The 22660-nt window shown below is 33.3% G+C and overlaps 1 protein-coding gene across 1 annotated transcript; it reads left to right on the forward strand.

The window, feature by feature from the left end:
• The first annotated feature begins 11865 nt into the window (after positions 1 to 11865).
• On the forward strand, positions 11866 to 12291 carry LOC139902258 (uncharacterized mitochondrial protein AtMg00810-like). Its single transcript, XM_071884900.1, has one exon. It carries the CDS (start codon positions 11866 to 11868, stop codon positions 12289 to 12291), a length of 426 nt encoding a protein of 141 aa, XP_071741001.1.
• Positions 12292 to 22660: the final 10369 nt, after the last annotated feature.

The raw sequence follows: 22660 nt of genomic DNA on the forward strand, positions 1-22660 counted from the left end.
AGTTAGCGAGCATTCACGATACGTTTAACACATGTTATCTTCGTAAGTGTAAGGTAGACGATAAAAGTCAGATTCTACCATTGCAAGATTTAAAGGTTGACATAAATAAAAGTTAGTTGAAGAACCAGTCACGATTGTTGACAGAAAGGTTACCAACCTACGTAAGAAACAGATACCAATGGTACTTGTAGAATAGAAACATAGTTTGGGTTCCAATTTGACTTGGGAAACAGAAGAGCTAATGAAAGCTAGATACCCTCCATTGTTTGACCTGGACCAGATTCCGAGGACATAATCTTCTTAAGGGGGTAGATTTGTAACAATCTCGAATCGGGCCTAGCGGTAAATGACCTTTTTATCCTTAGTTTATATTAATTTATTAATATTAGTGATTTTAATAATTAATGGTTAATAATTATTTGATTAGTTAGTTGTGTGTGCTTTGTGACAAGGGTCACAGAACAGGTTTCGTTATGTGAATTGGACCTCGTTAGGGCCACCTAATGAGGTACATTGTGTTTTAGATAATTAGTAAATACCCGTGTGTAGTGGGGAATGGGGTTTCCTTACAATGAAGAAACCCCTAAATGAATATATACTCCTGTACGTTCTAACTTACCATTTTTAGAAACATATAAACCCTAAAACACCCTCTTGCTCTCTAATCTTTGAAATTAAAAAGTGCAAATCAATCCTTGTGATCTTGTGTAACTGATTCTTTATGATTCAAGTAATCAAACAAGGTAAACATCACTGAATTTGGTGTAATCCAAAGTGGGTTTTGGGTTAAAATGGGTCTTGATGATTTTTGAGCTTGATTCTTGATTATATGTGTTTGTTATGCTTGATTGATGTTATAAATTGTTTCTATATGTGTTATGTGGTATTCTTAATGCATTAGATTGACCAAAACAAGCAAAAATCGAGTTTTGGGGTCAAAAACGCGAAAACAGCGAGCTGGAGTTGTTCTATAGCTCCCACACATTTGAAAGCTCAACCACGCGGTTGAGAACACTTTTGAGGGCTCAACCACGCAGTTGAGAGCTCAACCGTACGTTTGAGGTCTCAGCCACGCGGTTGAGCAGTGGTCAGCTTTTAGTAAAATTGAAAAGGGTGTAACTTTCAAACCGTAACTCCGTTTTTGACAAATAAACTATTGTTGGAATCGTCTTGAGGTCTACTTTCCAATGATAATGTTTTAAAACACTAAATCAAATTTATATTTGGTGTAAAAAGCTAGAATTGAAATTATGCTGCTCTTCTTGCTCAACCGTGCGAGTGAGGCACTCACCCGTACGGGTGAGGTGTCCACCCGTCTGTGTAAGCTACTTAATCATGCGAGTGGACTTTAAAGTCAATATTGGGAGTAGATTGTCACTCGTGCGAGTAAGGGTACTCATCCGCACGAGTGAGCTAGTCAGTCGCACGAGTGTGAGCCCATTCGTGCGAGTTGCAGTGTTGGTAGGTTTGGGTCAAGTGCAATTCTGACCCATTTACTGTATTGATGTATTTAGGTATTCTAATATGTAAATCTGATTGAAATGTGTACTAACTAGAGAATTGATATTCTTAGGTGATAAAGGAAAAGGTGAAGGCTCAGTGAAATAAGACTACTGAGTTCTTGTATTTCCAGGTGACTGGGACTATCCTAATATTTATAAGTATTTAGTAGCGGGTTATGCTACTGTTACCTTGGCTTACTCACCTTAATACTTATTATGATATATTGCGCTATATTATGTGACTTGTTGTGGCCACCCTGGATGCCGACTACAGGTTAGTAGTCTGGTAGCGATATTGCCGATTGCGGGTTTTGTAGCGGCAAATGGCTTACATGTGGGTAAGCTATGGTTTTGTAGCTATGCCAAATTTGTAAGTTGGGCAAGAGGCAGGAATGAGTCTTTCTGGTTCATGAGTTACTATTCACGTAGTATAGTTGAACGATGAATCCCCTACATCAGGATACTATGCGAGGGAGACAGTAACTTGAATTATCGGTATACTCCAGCCTGATCAGTTAGGAGTTAAGGGCCCGGACAGGCCTCCAATCCTCTTGTTATCGAGACCTTATTTGTGTATTGGCTAGCTTGATGCTATATGCTTATAACTTTTAGGACTGTGCCATTCACTTAGCCTTGTGCTAACCCCTCACTTCCTCCCCTGTAGGTAGGCTTATATGCTAGGGTTTTGGGAGGAGCTTGTTGTGCCGGATATGTTTGAAGAACAAACTCTGATGTCTTTTGTATAATATAAGAATAATTGTTTAACGTAACACCGGATGATTTATAATAACCGTGTGATATTGTAAAACATAATTATGGTTATGTATTTATTATATGTATAATGTTTCCTCTGTGTATTTAAAAAAAAATGGACGGTGTTACAATTTTTGACTATCGATCGTTAATGAATTTGACGATGTTACCTTTTCGGGCAAAATTAAAAAAATTGTAATCCTTTCAGGCTTAAGCAAAATGGGGGTTACTTTTATTGTCAAATTAGGTAACTTAGGTTACCTTTTCGGGTCATTTTTCCTTTTAAGTAGTGTTCTTACTCGAACGCTAGTCTATATAACGTTGTATGTACATACAATTTAATTATATACATAAAAAAAATTATTTTTACGAACAATTTTTGTTTTTATCAAAATCTATAATAAGAATAGCATTATTCATTATGAATGTTTTTAAAAAATAAATTGTAACTAGTGAATGATACATTATCTTTTCCGAGAAAACATTATATGTAACGAATGTTAATAATTTTGTCGAAAACGTTAATATTTTTAATCTAAAATTGTATTCTTTTACTAAATGTTGAAAAATTTTCACAATATTTCTGATGATTTTCGTTAATTTTTTGTTTAGAAAATAACATTACATGTATGTAATCTTTTACTTCTCAGGTCTCTCAGAAAATTCACTTTCCTCTTACTTAGCCACTACATACATAAATACATACATACATACATACATACATACATACATACATACATACATACATACGTATGTACGTACATACATACATACATACATACATATTTGCATACATACATACATACATGCATGCATACATACATACATACATACATGCATGCATGCATGTATGCATGCATGCATACATGCATGCATAAATACATACATACATACATACATACATACATACATACATACATACATATATACATACGCACGTACGTACGTACGTACGTACATACATACATACATACATACATTGTAAGACCCGTTTATTCGTACGATGTACGTATGTAGAGCACGTACGACGTATAACGAATATATATATATATATATATATATATATATAAGTAAAGAATATATATGTGTATCGAATAAGTGTGTATATATATATATATATATATATATATATATATATATATATATATATAAGTAAAGAATATATATGTGTATCGAATAAGTATATATATATATATATATATATATATATATATATATATATATATATATATATATATATATATATATATATATATATATATATATATATATGCATGCATGCATGTATAAAGAGTGCGAGAGTTGATCGAGGGTTGTTATACATGTTCTAAAGTGTATGTATGTTGCACGAATGAAGAGTTCTAAGCGTGTACGAGTGGAAGGATTCTAGTACGCGAAAAATGGACAATTTGGCTGTTGAGCCGCGGCGCTGGACCATTGGGGCGCGGCGCGGCATATGGTGCATTTCACGAACAGAAACTTGACAAAAAGCAACCATCAGACCCTGCTGGGGGCGCGGCGCGAAGGAAGAAGGCCGCGGTGCGGCCGGCCTGTAGTTCAGGTCCGATTTTCAGTTTTAAAAAGGGTAGGTCGAGGGTATTTTTGTCTTTCCACGTGTGGATCAGATTGTGGCTTTAAATCCCATCCACTTATCTCTTTTTCTTCATTTATTTTATCTTTTCTTTCTCTCTTTTCTCTCAAATCCCAAAACCCTCTTAGATTGGAAGTGAGATTTGAAAGTGAAGATTTGTGATTCGATTGTCGGTGCGTGAAGGAAAGTCGTTCTCCTCGTTCTTAGCTACAAGTTGATACTAGCGGTAAGCTCTAACTTCGAATCTCATTTTTGTGTTCATCATTTTAAATTTAGGGCTTTTGATTATATGTTCTTGAACAAAACCCCACTCGTTGTTAAATTGAAGGTTTGAACTAGTAAATGGTGAGGAAGACCATTTTGGTGGGTTTAGGGTTAGATGATGAAATTGGTGAGTTGATAAACATGTTAAAGAGTTTAAACCACCAATTAACTTGTGTTTAAAGTGATTTGGAGTGTAAGTATGCAAAGTGAGTGTTTTGACTTGATTTTAGGTCAAAATGAGAGTTTATGCAAATATCGTTATGAAATGAGTTTAAAGGCTAAAAGGGGTGTAATTAGCTATTTCGAGAACGCAAGAATTGGTCTTGTTGGTTTCGGACCTTCGAGTAGCGTTACAAGTGCAAAAGGGTGTAATTTACACTTGTTGTTCATTTGGGCGGGTCGAGTGTCCAATTGGGTTTGTATTGATGATCATGTGATAAATGGAATAGGTACGTTCCATTGGCGAGTCGCGGGATTGGATTGCACTTCATTGAGGCGTTTAAGGTGAGTGTAAATTTACTATGCATATATGTATGTGTAAAATGGGTGCGTGTGTGTAGGGTGACCCTTGCTTGGGTTTACTCTATGTTTGTATCGGAGAATGGACCCCACTTGTGCTTCGGGTCCATGTGATATGCTTATGCGTTTTGGGTTACCACCCTTGATGTTGTGATTGGCTAGCGTGTTGGATAAACCCTTTGGCGATGGGTTTTGCTAGCATTTGTCGTGGAGATGATTTGGGTATTGAATTGCGCGATGTTCGAATTCACTAAGGCGCGTGAAGTTCGGCCAACTCTATTGTGATGTTTGACTAAGGTATGAGTTGCGTGATGTTCGGATATTTAAAGGCGCGTGAAGTTCAACCATCCTTAATAGTCAAGTTGTTTGAAGGTAGTGAGTCGCGTGAAGTCCAGATTCACTAAGGCGCGTGAAGTTCGGCCAACCTTCATGTGGTTTAGGTTAAGGGGTTAACCTTATTGATGTTGTTGATTATATTTATTGTATATGCGTATACCCTTATTGTTGTGTTGTAGCTAATCTTGTGGCGTTAGCTTGGTGTTTACGTAGCGTGTAGCTACTTTGTGTATGAGCTCATTTTTAGCTTGCTTACTATGTGGAGGTGGTATGTGTTTACTTTTTGTGCTTGGTGATGCGTAGTCATTTTATGCATATGTATGTGTATAGTACCTTTACATTCACTAAGCATTAGCTTACCCTCTCGTTGTTGATATTTTTTTTATAGGTTCTCGTGATGGAGGCTCGGGTAAGCGTGGGGATTAGAGATCTTGGCTAGGTTGCTTTAGAAGAACTTGCTTTTGGACTCGATTTAGGATTGGGTAGCGTAGTCTCAATCACCATGCTCAGTTTTGTGTAAAAGTAACTAGTCGGGTCATGTGACGTATATCGGTTTAGTCAAGTCACGAGTATAAACCGATTTATGATTTAACTAACGTATTATTGTATTAAGGAGTTTAAATTATTATTGTATGTTTTTAAGTTCGTTGAACTCACTATGATAACAAATACGTTTTGGGAATTGTATAATGGGACCTAAAGTTTTATTTAACGTATAATAAAAGGAAAAAAAAAATTTTGGGTTGGAAATCGACGGGTTGGGTCGTTACATACATACATACATACATACATACATACATACATACATACATACATACATTTGAGATATCAATGAATGATCACCTTTTTGAGATAAAAGATAGTTAAATTTAGTTATATTATAACATTAAAATTTGAGTTCATATTTAAAAAAAAAAATTATGGGGTTGGTATTCATTATGTATATTCGGCAAAAAAATTAAAAAATATATTTTTTTAACAGCAGGTTAACATACGTACATTTGATATGTGTTAACCAAATACGAGGTATTTTGTTTTTATGAATTTAGCCAAATTTAGAGTTTCGAGTTTGGTGTTTTGACTTTTGATCCCTAAACTAAACTCTAAATCGAACATATTAAAAACTCAATCTAAACTCTAAATCTAAACCCTAAATCTAAATCATGAACCCTAAATTCTAAACCCTTATATTTAAACCCTAAACATTGAGTTTCATTAGGTGTTAGTCATTTTCATTATTTTTCGTTTACATACATCAGACGTATGTTAACGGTTAACATACATAAGATGTATGTTAACCTGTTGTAAAAAAATATATTTTTTTCTGAATCTACACAATGAATATATTTTTTTTTAAATCTGAACTCTTATTTTAATGTTATTAAAAACATATTTACATATCCCCTTATCAACACCTATTTAGCGCTTGATCCTTCCAATATATATATATATATATATATATATATATATATATATATATATATATATATATATATATGTGTGTGTGTGTGTGTGTGTGTGTGTGTGTGTGTGTGTGTGTTTGGATAAGTAGCAAATGGGGTGCAATATTGCACACAACGTTGCCTCTTTATCCTTGAATTCAACACAAGGGTGCCTTTCACACATCGCGTTGTGCGGCAGTGGGGGATGGGGTTTTACCGTCCATGCCATAAGATTGAGTCGGGTTTCCTTTTGGGCAGCAGTTGAGGGCGGGTTATAAAACTTTGGGAGATGAACGCGTGGATGGTTAAGTCCTCCCGAGTTATAACGTACTGAAGTTAAAAAAAGTTGCAAATGCTCCTGTATCATCTTATTTGGTGGCTTCAGTATCCTACAAGTTACTTCCATTAGTCACTTAGCTTTCTAGTAACTTAGCTTTCTCCCTTTTTATCATATCGTTGATATTAGTAATATTTATTATAACATATATATAATCCATTAGTACTATATATTTTTTTAATGATACTTACTCTATTAACTACAACTAAATGAAATTGATATACTATATACGGAGTGTGATATAATATATGTGTTAAAAGGGTTGTTTAAATTTGTCAATCTGCTTTGTAACTTAGTCTAGTTTGTGCAAGTTTAGTTGATCAATTCTGTTAGATTTATTGAAGGTGTTGTAGTCATGTTGCAGTGATATGCTATTTGATACGTAGTTGGATCAAGATGGTCTTGCAAGCATTAGAATTCTGGATTTGGACTGCAACCCATTTAATTTATTAGCCAAAGTCTATTTAAGTTATATAGTGTGAGATATAAAAGGCTGTTGAATGCTTTGAGTTTCTCATTCAACTCATTCGTATTTTCTGTCGATCAACAATCTCTCTCAAAAAAAACTCTCTACAAAATTAGGGTTTACTTTCTTGTTCATTGAATCCAGATTTAATTGCTATAAATCTGGATTATATTAAAAGAACTACAATTCTTATTAGTTTTAAAGTGTTTTGTATTGTTCAAAGTTGTCTTGAACAATTGCTGTAATAGTTTTGATTCTATTTGAAGATTGGTTACAGTTTTGATTGATTTTCTGTATTCGATCTATATTTTGTACATGGTATCAGAGCGAATTGAATCTACGAAGTGTTCTTTTTCATCGATCGGTGATTATTTTTTGAGATTTGAAATTAGGGTTTCGACAAATTGGGGTTTCTTCTCTTCTGTGATCATCGTGTTGATTGATTGATATTCTTGTGGGTTCGAAGGCGTATCGTGACAGAATAGATTGTTAAATCTGTTCGTAGTGGTTTGAAAACCCTAATCGTTAAAGTTAGGGTTTATGTTCATCATTTCTTCTTCTCTTCTTCGTTTTGCTCAATCATCCAGGCTTCTTCGGTTACTTCTATCCCTTCTTTATCTGTTATATTGTGCTAACCTGTTTTTTGTAGAAGAGACATTAACTGTGCCCAACTCTTGATCCCAGTTCTTGAAACAGGTGAATACCTGATCAAGCACAGTTGTGTAGTAGGGTTTTTTATATGTTCTTTATTTTTGTTTAATCTCTGTTTTCTGTACAATGGGTGATTCGGGAGGGGATGCAACTACATCTGATAATCCTGTTTCAAAAATGGATTTCAGTGACCCTTTGTTTTTACACCCAAGTGACATTACTATTTACTAGCACACCTATTATCACTTTCAAATTACTTGGTATTGAAAATTATAGTTTAGAAATGTGCAACGACTCTCGCTTTAAAAACTAAGAACAAGTTTGGTTTTGAGGATAAAGCTGTTGTAAAAGATACAACCAATGATGTTTTAAGTAATCAATGGAAAAGATGTAATTCAGTTGTACTTTCTTGGATTCTTGGATCAATCTCAGAAGAACTGTACTTCAGGTTTTTTCACCAGTTGCTTTTGAGATCTGGGTTGAATTAAAGGAGACTTATGATAGAGTTGATGGGTCTATGGTGTTTAACTTACATCAGAAAATTAATTCTTTAACACAAAATGGTACAACACTTTCTGAATATTATCATTTACTTAATTCACTTTGGAAACAATTTGATGCTATGGTTGAATTCCTGATAATTCTGATGATTTAAAAGCACATCATACCATGATCAAACTAATGCAATTTTTAATGGGATTGGATGATTCCTATCATTCACTCAGAAGTGCAATCTTAACAATAGAACCACTACCATCTGTTAAAACTGCTTATTCTATCCTCTCTAGGGAGGAATCTCACAGAATAATTTCACAACACTGTTTCAAGAAGCCTCCTGCTTCTGCTTTTAATGATAAGATCACTGCAAATCAAAATAATTTTCAAAATTTTAACAATCAAAGTAATAGTGTTAAAGGGAGAGGTCCTAATCCAAATCATAAATGAACAAAATGTCAAAAGATTGAGCATACAAATGATAGATGTTATAAAGTTGTGGGTTATCCTCCCAACTACAAAGGGAAAATGGTTAATAACAATATTAACAATAATTACACACCAACTTGGAATAACAGTTCTGGTAACAGAAATTTTGCTAGCAATTCTACAATTACATAGTCATCCTCTCAAGGCAATATGCCTTTTTTTTAAGATCAACTTGCTGTTCTGATGTCTTTGATTAATTTAAAGACACCTTCACATGATCCCAAGGCCAATATGGCAGGTATAGGATCACTCTATTCTGGTTTTTCACACTGTCCTAAAGCTAATATGACTATGACTAATAGGGTTTCTTCTTATACAAAACCCTGTTGGATTATAGATTCTGGAGCAAATCAACACTATATAACAAATGAAAGTGGACTTGAAAATATTGTTGACATATCAGATTTAAACCTTGCTATTGAACATCCTAATGGTTCATTAGCTAAAAATCATAAAAATGGAGATTATTCTGTTTCTTCTGACATTACTTTGTTTGATGTTCTGGTTGTTCCAGAATATCATGTCAATCTTATGTCTGTTTATAAATTGGCTAGGGATAGTATGAATTTCATAGGTTTTGATGAATTTAATTGTTATATTTAGGACTTACCTCACAAAGGTGTGATGGGAAAGACCTTGGAGACTGGTAATGTCCGTAGTGGACTGTATGTGCTTGATAATATGACTGATATAGATAAACTATCTAGTCATACTTATACTCATAATTGTTTTCTTACTAAACATACATGGCATAAAAGGCTTGGACTCCCTGCAGAACCTGTTATTCAGGTTTTAAAGGGTACCCTTGGCTTTGACAATGACAATGTCATGCCTTGTGATATCTGCCATAAGGCAAAACATACAAGAGAGCCTTTTCCCTTAAGTGATCATGTGTCTAAAGACATAGGTGAACTTATTCACTTGAATATCTGGGGACCATATAAAGTTACTACTAGGGAAGGGTTTATATATTTCTTAAATGTTGTTGATGATTTCTGAAGGGCTGTTTGGGTGTTTTTGCTCTCTCATAAAAGTGACACAACTGAAAACATTATGCACTTTGTTCATATGTTTAAAAATCAATTTTAATAAATTAATCAAAATGTTTAGGAGTGACAATGGTATAGAATTCTTAAATAAAAATTTGGCAACTTTTTTGAGTCATCAAGGTATTATTCATCAAACATCCCGTTCATACACACCACAACAAAATGGTGTGGTGGAAAGAAAACATAGACATCTTTTGAATGTGCCAAGATCTCTTCTATTTCAAGGAGGAGTTCCATTAAATCTATGGGGTGATTGTGTTCTTACAGCCACATATCTCATTAATAGAATCCTTCCTCTGTTTTGAAGGGTAAGACACCATATGAGATTGTTTATGAAAAGCCTCCTTCCTTAAATCATCTCAGAGTGTTTGGATGTCTTTGTTGCCACTAAACTCAATGTTCATGATAAATTTGGGTTTAAATATGATAAATGCATTTTTATTGGGTATTATAATACTCAAAAGGGTTACAAACTTTATAATTTAGAAACAAAAAATGGTCTTAATCTCAAGGGATGTTAAAATTTATGAACATATATTTCCTTTTAAAATGAAATCAACTATTGAAAGTACTTTTTCATTAAAGAATCTCACTATATTAAATTTTTTTGATGTAGATTTTCAGAGTGAACCTGGTGTACCTTCTTAAGATCCCAATGATGACAATCATTCTGATCATGGTGAAGGTAGAGGTACACCTACATTGAGTGGTCAAAATCCTGATACTTCCAAACACACATATACTAGTCATAAAACTGGTAATGTGTCAGGATCTGATACTCATATAGGTGAAACCACAACAACACCAATGATGGACCCTCCTGAAAATACAACTAGTACACCATCTCAGGTGACTAGAGAAAACAATTCTGAGGGTAATAGTGTTCAAGTACCACTTGACACTAATTTGAGAAGGTATACTAGGGAATCTGTTTTACGTAAAAGGTTGGAAGACTATCAATTAACCGGAAAAGTAAAATATGGTTTGGAAAGATATCTTAACTGTGCTAAAAATCTTTGCTTCACAGTTTCTTTAAACAAGAATTTTGAACCTAAATCTTATCATAAAGCATGTGTCAATCCAGAGTGGAATGATGCAATGAATGTAGAAATGGGAGCATTGAATAGGAACCAAACATGGATTTTAACCGAACTTCCACCAAATAGAAAACCTATAAGATGCAAATGGGTTTACAAAATCAAATACAAATCAAATGATGAGATAGAAAGATATAAAGCTAGGCTAGCAGGTAAGGGTTATAATCAAACTGAGGGTGTTGATTATGATGAAACTTTTTCACCTGTAGTGAAAATGGTTACTATAAGATGTATTCTGACACTTGCTGTTAATAATGGGTGGTTATTATATCAATTAGATATTAATAATGCCTTTCTGTATGGTGATCTTGATGAGGAAGTCTATATGACTCTTCCTCCTGGATATTTTGATAAAACTGACACAAAAGTCTGTAAGTTAATTAAGTCCTTATATGGGCTTAAGCAGACTCCTAGAAAGTGGAATGAGAAGTTGTCTAACGGTTTAATTGAGAATGGTTTTGTGCAGTCTAAAAATGACTTTTCTATGTATGTTAAAAACAAAGAAAATGTTTTTGTTATTTTATTGGTTTATGTGGATGATATTGTGTTAACTGGAAACAATGTTAATAAGATTAATTATGATAAAAAGTTTTTGAGTACTAAATTCATGATTAAAGATTTAGGGTTACTAAAATATTTCCTAGGAATTGAAGTTACTAATACTAATGAAGGTTTAAACTTATCTCAATGAAAATACTGTTTAGAGTTAATTAATGAAATTGGTCTTTTAGCTTCCAAGCCTGTTAACACACCTATTGATGTTAATGTATCTGCATACAAGGAACAAAATGAAGATGTTATAAAAATAATGACAATTTATCAAAAACTGGTTGGAAAACTCATATACATACTGTAACCAGACCTGATATTAGCTATGATGTTCATGTTTTTAAGTCAATTTATGCATGCTCCTACTGGATCTCATTTGAAATTAGCATTTAGAGTGTTGAAATATCTTAAAGGCTGTCCAGGTAAAGGCATTTGTATCAACAAAGGTATGAATAACTTTGCTCTTACTACTTATGTAGATTCAAACTGGGGTAAGAATTTATTGGCTAGAAAGTCAATTATTGGTTTTTGCATTTATCTAGGAGATACATTAATCTCTTGGAAAAGCAAAAAGCAGTCCACTATCTCTAGATCCTCTGCAGAAGCAGAGTATAGAGCAATGGCTGCTACAACATGTGAATTGGTTTGGATTTTAAAAGTTTTAAATGAATCAAAAGCTGAAAACTTAGTTCCTATAAAACTTTTCTGTGACAACTCACCTGCAATACAAATATCTGCCAATCCTGTTTAACATGAAAGAACAAAATATTTTGATATAGATTGGCATTATGTAAGAGAAAAGGTTTCAAGTGGTTTGATTATAATTGAAAAAATTGAGTCACACTTAAATACAGTTGACATATTCACAAAAGGATTAACCACAGCTCAACATAGTCTGTTTTGTGAAAGTCTTAAGTTAAAAGATGTGTTTACAAATCAGATTGTGGGGGAGTGTTAAAAGGGTTGTTTAAACTTGTCAATCTGCTTTGTAACTTAGTCTGGTTTGTGCATGTTTAGTTGATCAATTCTGTTAGATTTATTGAAGGTGTTGAACATGTTGCAGTGATATGCTATTGGATATGAAGTTGGATCAAGATGGTCTTGCAAGCATTAGAATTCTGGACTTGGACCCTAACCCATTTAATTTATTGGCCAAAGCCCATTTAAGTTATTTAGTGTGAGATATAAAAGGCTGGTGAATGCTTTGATTTTCTCATTCAACTCATTCATATTTTCTGTTAATCAGCAATCTCTCACAAAAAAAACTCTCTACAAAATTAGGGTTTACTTTCTTGTTCATTAAATCCAGATTTAATTGCAATAAATCTGGATTAGATTAAAAGAACTACAGTTCTTATTAGTTTTAAAGTGTTTTTTAGTGTTCAAAGTTGTCTTGAACAATTGTTGTAATAGTTTTGATTCTATTTGAAAATTGGTTACAGTTTTGATTGATTTTCTGTATTCGATCTATATTTTGTACAATATGCTCATCAGAGCAAGATATTCAACATATATGTATATTTATATTAATTTATTTATTTATTTATTTATTATTTATATTAGATGCTTACATCATACTATATATTAATATATTAATATCATATGACCAGATACTGAAATACTCTTGTAATGCTATATGATTCATCAGGTGTCTCATCCGAGTCACATTCAACGAAAGCGTCACTTCAACCTGCAAAAAACGACCACACTCAACATCGCCATCAATTAATTTGTTTTGTTAATAGTACATATCTAAAGAACTATAATTAGATCTCTAACACACAATAAAGTTACCAGCACATTTAACCATATTTAATGAATTAGTAATTACTCTTAATATTTCTTGGTGATTGTTAATCATAATAAAAAAACTACTATTTAGACTCAACTAGTGTTCGAACCCTCACTTCGCGCCGGGGTTCGGTTTTCAATATATTATATTGCGTTTAGTTTGTAAAATTATTCTGTGGCCAACGATGATATCGTTGAAACGCAACTCGAGTCGAACTAAAAGGTATAATCCGTGAAAGATTTAAATGTTATTTTAAATTAACAATATATGTACATCTCCGCGTTTCACTATGGAATTGTCGACTTTTAAAAATTTAACGCAAAATCGACGTGTATGAAAAGTACCTCAAATATTTAGTGTTTTCTAAAAAGTGTCTGATTTGCGTATAGTTAGTGACAGTGTGCTCCTAAAATTGTTTCGAGTTTAACGATGGTGCCAGAAAAATTTAACTCGGTTCGTGCGAGAAGATATGGCCCGTTGAATATTTGGGTGTAGTTTTTTTAAATTTTTTTATGAAAATGAGTATTTGACACTTTACCCCCTGTTTGGGGGGTCGATTTTAATATTTGAACAAACTATGGGGGCTTTTTTTTTTAAAAAAAAGGTGGAAAAGGGGGGAAAAAAGTGAAAGAACGAAAGCACCCCTGCCCTGGTGACTATTAATCGCATTTGTCTATTAGGTAGTATATAAAGTATGTAGTCGATTTATAATGAATGAGAAGTTTAATGGTTAAAGTATAAAATGTTAAAAGTTTGTGATAAGTTTGTAAAAAACCATAAAGGTAACTACTATATATTTTTTGGGGGCTAAAATGTAAGTAAGTAAAAGAGTGGGGGTGGTTTGTGAAATTTGTGAGGTTACTATTCACTTGTTCTATGCCTTTTAGATATAAGGTATAATAAGCTAAGAAAAGATATGTATATTGTCCGTGCAAAAAAAAAAAAAAAAAATATAGATACTCAATTTACTAAGATTTATTGTTTACTCTGTAATTGATCAAGACCACACTCGTTTTCGATTTAATGACAAAATACTAAGTGATTTTATTCATAGAGTCATTTATGGTCATTTACGATTGTCTGTTGTTTTTTTGTTATTCAGACGTTCAACACATAAAACAAACAATAATTTTTATTACATATGATACATCTTATATCGATGTCTCTATTCATGACTTCATAATAAATGAATAAAAAAAACATGGTATAAGTTATGGTTTTTACTTGGTGAAAGAAAAGATGAGGTTATATTGACATACTTTTTGCAATCAGTGGTAGGGTTGGTGCCAAAGTTAGTACCACATTTTTTATCAACCGATGCGGCATTAGCTTGATTTAGTCTGGTGCTATGTCCATATTGGATACGTATACAATTACATATTTGTTGTCGATCTTCGGTTGTTTTTGTTACGTTGTTCAATAACGTAAAGAAATTACAACATTCTTGTGTGAATGGCTCACGACCCGTCGCGTACCCAAAACAAGGTATAAAAGAGGGTAAAACAAGATTGCATGTCAAATTTGACTCTGTATACGACATCGGCAAAAACATGCATGCCATCATAACATACAAAATCTTCATCGTCATCCCTACCATTTTGGAGCAGCTTAAATTAAATGTGTTTTTTCCCGTACAAATTTGTAAATATTTGTTTTTGTGCAATACAATATTATGAATGGTCATATACTTATAAGGAAATGAATAATTTGTGTTTCAAGGGAAGATGTTTATGCATGTGTGGTCCTAATTTTCTCATCTTTTGATACCAAAATTTCTAACTAATGACAATATAATGATGTTATACTCAATTTCTAATGTTATACACTTCAATACTCTAAGAATTGTATCCTACATAAGCATAAAGTTTATGGACAACGAAAAACAATGATAAGTAGGCAGCTCAAAATTTAATAAGATGGTTGGCAATTTTGATTAGGATACCAAAGTGGAAAGTATTTCGTCATTAAGGAAATAAAATGTTGCATATCCAATAAAACGAAGAAAGTATATCGTATAAGGATCAAATATGTTAAATAATAATTTGTACACGACTTAGCATCCATTATTATAAACACACAAGTAGCTTTCACTTTAAGCGTTATTTTTTAAAATATAATTCTTCATAGCTTCGTTAGTTTATCATCAAATAATTTTATGCGCACATTTTGAACTTAATTTAATCCATTAAAACTTTCTAATTAAGTAATAGTATATAAAATATAACAGGAAATAAGGAAATACAGTGTGAGTATGTCGTAAGAGATTATCAGAACTTTCTTTCCAAAGAAGGAGATCATCATAGCTAATATAAAAAATGTAAGCTCGATTCAATAACCAACACAAGGTAGCTCAATGGTTGAGTCCTGACACTTGAAAGAGGTCTCACGTTCGTATCTTGTGATAGTAAGGGAAAAGTTGAAAATGTTAGAACACAAAAGGAATATTACCTTAAAATGAATTTTGACTTTAGATTCTAAGAAAGTAATCTTCATCATTTATCACAAGCTAACTTAGTAGACCCGAAGTGAATACATATAAACTTATCTACAACCTTTCAAGAGTAACAAGGAATACTCAATATAATGAGATTCTCTTTTGGCTCTATGGTGAATTTAGAATTAGTTATTAAACATTTGGATGTATAAATAGATAAGTCATCTCACTTTATAGAGTACTATTTCAGTTTGAAATAACTAACCAACACTTAATAAAAATAACCATTCAACATATTTTTAATCTTTGTTATTACGGTATAAAGCTTATGGTGTAGATCGTAAACTCATTTTATATCTCAATCATCTACCATTGAGTGGCTTCCATGTCTTCTGACTGTGATCAAACTCGAACAAACTCATCGGGTAGCAACCAAAGCACCATCTAGTTGATTTCTTAAAGAAAAGTCTTCAAACATAACCCAATATAAACCTCGAGGTGTTGGTTTATTGGTGGTGACCAGACTTCTCATAAGGGAGGTCGGGGGTTCGCCTTCAATGAACTGCAAAATATTTTTTCCTTGTGATTACCCTCCAATTTCATGGGCCTCGAAGGTCTCGTTGCTTTCGAGCTTCAATCGAGGGGGTTTTACCACACGCGATGCCCATATGAATTCTCCTTAAGGGTTTCCCCTGAGGGCGGTATGACTGTCATCCTAGGAAATGATCGGGTGGATGGGTTCATACATCACGTGTGGACCCGTCCGTGACTCCTAACCGACGTTGAAAAACATATCCCATATATTTGATAGTTTGAAAAATAAACATAAGCCTTGGTAGTAAGAAGTATGTGTTATAATTCAGTAGGCTTATAACTACCTTTAGTGGTTTGATTCTTGATTTAGAATACTAATAATGAAGTGTAAGAACAAAGATGATAATGGAGAGAAAGAAAAAAACACTTTGTAAGTGTGAGAAATGGTGCAAGTTTAATGCTTGCATTCATGAGTATTTATAGCCTAAAATCTCAATATAAAAATACATACTTTGTGTACCAAAATTGACTATATGTATACACCAAAATTGACTATCCATATCTATATTATTATTATTATTATTATAACACTCCCCCTTGGATAGCAATTTTATTTTGTTGAAGATCAACTATAAATTACTGCCTCGTTAAAAACCTTGCTAAAGAAAACCCAGTGGGAAAAAACTTTAGCTAAGGGAAAAAGAGTGCAGCATGGAGTTGACTCCCCCTCAAGTAGACATCGCTTCAGCTGTTACATCTTTTGAACATGTCTCATGCCAATGTTATGAACGTGTGTTCTGAAAATAGCAGTTGGAAGTGCTTTCGTGAAAAGATCAGCAGAGTTTTTGCTAGATTGCACATATCTCATTTCAATCTGGTTGTCCTTAATGAGATTTTGAGTGTATGAGAAGAATCTAGGTGGTATGTGTTTTGTTCGGTCACTTTTGATATACCCTTCTTTCATCTGTGCTATGCAAGCTGCATTATCTTCATAGATAGTTGTTGGACTTTTATCGCGTTCTAGTCCACAAGAATCAGTAATGAGTTGTGTCATTGATCTCAACCAAAAACATTCTCGAGTAGCTTCATGTAATGCAATCACTTCGGCATGATTTGACGATGTAGCAACAAGTGTTTGTTTTTGAGAACGCCATGATATTGCAGTACCTCCATTTAGGAATACATATCCAGTTTGAGATTTAGCTTTGTGTGGATCAGATAAATAACCTGCATCTGCATAACCAACCAAATCTTGTTTTGATTCGTTAGAATAAAATAATCCTAAATCAGTAGTTCCTCGAAGGTATCGAAATATGTGTTTGATCCCATTCCAGTGTCTTTTGGTAGGAGCAGAGCTGAACCTTGCCAACAAATTAACTGCAAAAGAAATGTCAGGTCTTGTACAATTTGTAAGATACATAAGAGCTCCAATTGCACTAAGATATGGTACTTCTGGTCCAAGAATGTCTTCTTGATCTTCACATGGACGAAATGGATCAGCTTCAACATTGAGTGATCTAACAACCATAGGAGTACTTAATGGTTTTGCCTTGTCCATATTGAAACGTTTCAAAATCTTTTCAGTATATGTTGTTTGATGTACAAGTAAACCATTAGGCATATGCTCAATTTGTAAACCAAGGCAATACTTGGTTTTTCCGAGATCTTTCATTTCAAATTCTTTCTTTAGAAGTTGAATGGCTTCATGGATCTCTTTATTTGTACCTATGATGTTAAGATCATCAACATAAACAGCTATGATCACATATCCGGATGTTGTTTTCTTAATGAAAACACAAGGGCAAGTAAGATTATTTGTATACCCTTTGCTTATCAAGTAATCACTTAATCGGTTATACCACATACGTCCCGATTGTTTTAACCCATATAAAGATCTTTGTAATTTAATCGAATACATTTCTTTGGGTTTTGCATTTGATGCTTCTGGTACCTTAAATCCTTCAGGTATCTTCATATATATATCACTATCAAGTGATCCATATAGATAAGCAGTCACAACATCCATGAGATGCATTTCTAAATTTTTAGAAACTGCCAGACTGATTAAGTACCTAAAAGTAATTGCATCCATAACAGGAGAATAAGTTTCTTCATAATCAATTCCCGGTCTTTGAGAAAAACCTTGAGCTACAAGTCTAGCTTTATACCTTGTAACTTCATTTTTCTCATTTCTTTTTCGGACAAAAATCCATCTGTATCCTACAGGTTTCACATCTTTAGGAGTGAGAATGATGGATCCGAAAACTTTTCTTTTATTGAGTGATTCTAATTCAGCTCGTATTGCTTCTTTCCATTGAGCCCAATCATGTCTATTTTGACATTCAACCATAGATGTTGGTTCTGGATCATCATCATTATTCATGATGTCATATGCAACATTAAATGAAAATTTCTCATCAAGATTTTTCATTTCATTTCGGTTCCATAATATTTTTGAATATGCATAATTGATTGCAATTTCTGTATTGACATCATCAATCTCCTCTGCAGTAGGAGTACTAATTTGTGGTTCTTCTTGAACACTTTCTTTTACTTCATTATCAGCTGATTTTCTTTTTCGAGGATTTTTATCCTTTGAACCGATTGGTCTTCCACGTTTCTGACGTGGCAAAGATTCATGAGTGACGTTATTGCCAGCTTTTGGAATTTCAATTCGAGCTGGAGTATTTACTGCTGGTATATATGATTTTGTCACCGTTTTTGTATCTGTAAATGCATCAGGCAATTGATTTGCAAGTTCTTGTATATGCATTATCTTTTGAACTTCTGTCTCGCATTCTTTTGTGCGAGGATCAAGATACTTTAATTGAGGTTCACACCATGAAACATCATTTTCTTTATTTTTCATTTCTCCCCCTAATCTAGGGAACAATGTTTCATTAAAATGACAATCAGCAAAACGTGCTGTAAAAACGTCACCTGTCATAGGTTCAATATACCTTAATATTGAAGATGTTTCATATCCAACATATATTCCCAACCTCCTTTGAGGACCCATTTTTGTACGTTGTGGTGTCGCAATTGGAACATACACTGCACAACCAAATGTTCTAAGATGGGAAATATTTGGCTCTTGACCAAAAGCAAGTTGTAGGGGGGAATATTTATGACTTGCACTTGGTCTGATGCGAATCAATGCAGCAGCATGTAAAATTGCATGACCCCATATAGATACAGGGAGTTTTGTTCTCATTATCAATGGTCTAGCGATTAACTGTAAACGTTTAATCAATGACTCGGCTAAACCATTTTGTGTATGCACATGAGCAACAGAATGTTCAACAACAATTCCTATAGACATGCAATAGTCATTAAATGCTTGAGATGTAAATTCACCAGCATTATCAAGTCTCACCCTTTTAATGGTGTAATCAGGAAAATGAGCTCTCAATTTAATAATTTGGGCAAGAAATTTTGCAAATGCCACATTACGGCTTGATAACAGACAAACATGAGACCATCTGCTAGATGCGTCTATTAGAACCATGAAATATCTAAATGGTCCACATGGTGGATGAATTGGTCCACATATATCACCTTGAATTCTTTCAAGAAACATTGGTGATTCTTTCTCAACCTTAAGTGGTGAGGGTCTAGTTATCAATTTTCCAAGAGAGCAAGATGTACATGGAACCATTGTATCATGATGGATTTTTCTATCCTTTAGTGGATGTCCATGAGTACATTCAATAATCCTTTTCATCATTGTTGATCCTGGATGGCCTAATCTGTTATGCCATAAACTGAATACACCAGGATCAATATATTTTTCGTTAACTACCATATGTATTTCTGGTACATTTATATGTGTATAATGTAATCCAGAACTAAGTCTTGGCAGTTTTTCAACCACATGACTCTTGTCAGTGATACTTAAATATTTCTCATTTTCTGTTGTCACTGACTGATAATCATACCCGTTAAGGTATATGTCGGAGAAACTCAATAAATTTCTGCTTGACTTGGGAGAAAATAAGGCATCATTTATTAAAAATTTTGTACCATTTGGTAGTATGAAATTTGCCTTTCCTATCCCTTTTATCAAGTTAGCAGGTCCTGATATTGTATGTATAGTTCCTTCCGTTGGTTTTAGATCAATAAAATATTTCTCGGATTTAAGTATAGTGTGTGTAGTTCCACTGTCTGCTATACAGAGATCTCCACCACTTGATTGATGTTGTATTCCAGCAAAATTCATATTGAACTTCATATATAAGAAATAAATAGTGAGTACATTAATATTACACAATATTTTAAACGCAAATAGATAGTACTGAAACATTTAGCAAACATAATGACAAAGACAGACGATATTAAATCGTTTATTTTTCAAAAGACACACAACTTAAACATTCAAGAAATCTTCATATAAATCAGATGGTTTCTCAGTGACTGTTGGATCAATATTATCCACAAAATTTACTTCCTTTTCTTTACCTTTCAGCGAATCCTGATACATCTTAACAAAATGTTTAGATGTTCGGCAAGTATTAGCCCAGTGGCCCATTCTACCACATCTGTAGCAAGATTCTTCAGAATTTTTAGAAGAATTTTCTTCAACATCTTGTTTAATGGGCTTGTTTTGTGGTTGATATTTATATTTTCGTGGATTACTATTTCTTTGACCACCACGGCCACGACCACGACCACGTCCACGCCCATTACCATTACCATAAGGATGGTTTCTACCATAGTTATGGCTTTTGGCATGATGATGGTGATGGTTATTATAACCACGACCTTGCCCGCGTCCTTGTCCCTGTTTATAATTATTTGCAGTATTTGCTTCAGGGATTGCAAGTGTACCAGTAGGACGGGATTGCTGATTTTTCATTAATAGCTCATCATTTTGCTCTGCAACTAAGAGATATGAATTAAGTTCAGGATATGTTTTGAACTTTAGCATTCTCAAATTTCTTTGCACTGTGATGTTTGCAGCATTCATTGTGGAGAAAGTTTTCTCCATCATGTCTGCATCACTAATTTCATGTCCACAGAATTTAAGTTGTGAACATGTATTATACAGAGCTGAGCTGTATTCATTTACTTTCTTAAAGTCTTGGAACCTTAATGTTCTCCATTGTTCCATTGCAGCTGGAAGTAAAATTTCTCTTTGATTATTGAATCTGCTTTTGAGACCTTCCCATAAAACATGGGGATCTTCTACAGTCACATAATTATTTTGTAAGCATTCATCAATATGTTGATGAATAAAGCAACATGCCGTAGCTTGTTCTTTTTCAGAACAAGTGTTGTTTTCATTTATGGTTTCAAGAATGCCCATTGATTTAAGATGCATTTTTACTTTTATAACCCATGGCATGTAGTTGTTTCCAGTTGATTCTAAAGGAGTAAATTTAAGCTTTTCCAGATTCGACATTTTCTATTATCAAAAATTAAAACAAACATCATGATAAATTAGAGTCAATTTATATTCATAAGTATATAAACATTAAACATAAATTTAATATAACATAAATGATAAGTAGGTGACAGTGTCGACCATGTGTAAGCAATCATAAATAAATGTTATATAACAAAAATATAAATATTAGTAAACATAAATGAAAATTTGGCGACAGTGTCGACCATATATTTTTTCAGGTGGTATAACCGACCTATATCATTCTGGTGGTATAACCGACCATATATCATTTTGGTGGTATAACCGACCATATATCATTTTGGTGGTATAACCGACCATATATCATTTTGGTGGCAGAGCCAACCATATTTAGTATTAAGATTATCGTGCTGATAACGTGTTATAATTCAGTAGGCTTATAACTACCTTTAGTGGTTTGATTCTTGATTTAGAATACTAATAATGAAGTGTAAGAACAAAGATGATAATGGAGAGAAAGAAAGAAACACTTTGTAAGTGTGAGAAATGGTGCAAGTTTAATGCTTGCATTCATGAGTATTTATAGCCTAAAATCTCAATATAAAAATACATACTTTGTGTACCAAAATTGACTATATGTATACACCAAAATTGACTATCCATATCTATATTATTATTATTATTATAACAGTATGTACTCTATTCTAGAATGACTAATTTATAGAGGGAAACAAAAAACTATGTCAAAACAAAAGTCAAAATTTAAAGTGAACCGCATAAACTAAGTCAAATAAAAAGAAATTTTTTCATGTTTATGGGAAATATCCATTCACATAAAAAATATGCACGAATGATATTGTTGAGTCCCCTACATAATTAAGGATTTACATATAACAAAACATGATTATAAACACTAATTGTAATATGCAGACCCGCATAAGTTTACTTACAAGTATATGAACAACAATAAATGTTGTGTCTAAGTAAGTTGGTGT

Source organism: Rutidosis leptorrhynchoides, chromosome 3 (genome assembly GCF_046630445.1).
Source record: "Rutidosis leptorrhynchoides isolate AG116_Rl617_1_P2 chromosome 3, CSIRO_AGI_Rlap_v1, whole genome shotgun sequence".
Taxonomy (NCBI): Eukaryota; Viridiplantae; Streptophyta; class Magnoliopsida; order Asterales; family Asteraceae; genus Rutidosis; species Rutidosis leptorrhynchoides.

Bases quoted from the DNA above. Each gene is read 5' to 3' on its own strand.
- LOC139902258 (XM_071884900.1), top strand. From the start codon at position 11,866: ATGATGTTCATGTTTTTAAGTCAATTTATGCATGCTCCTACTGGATCT.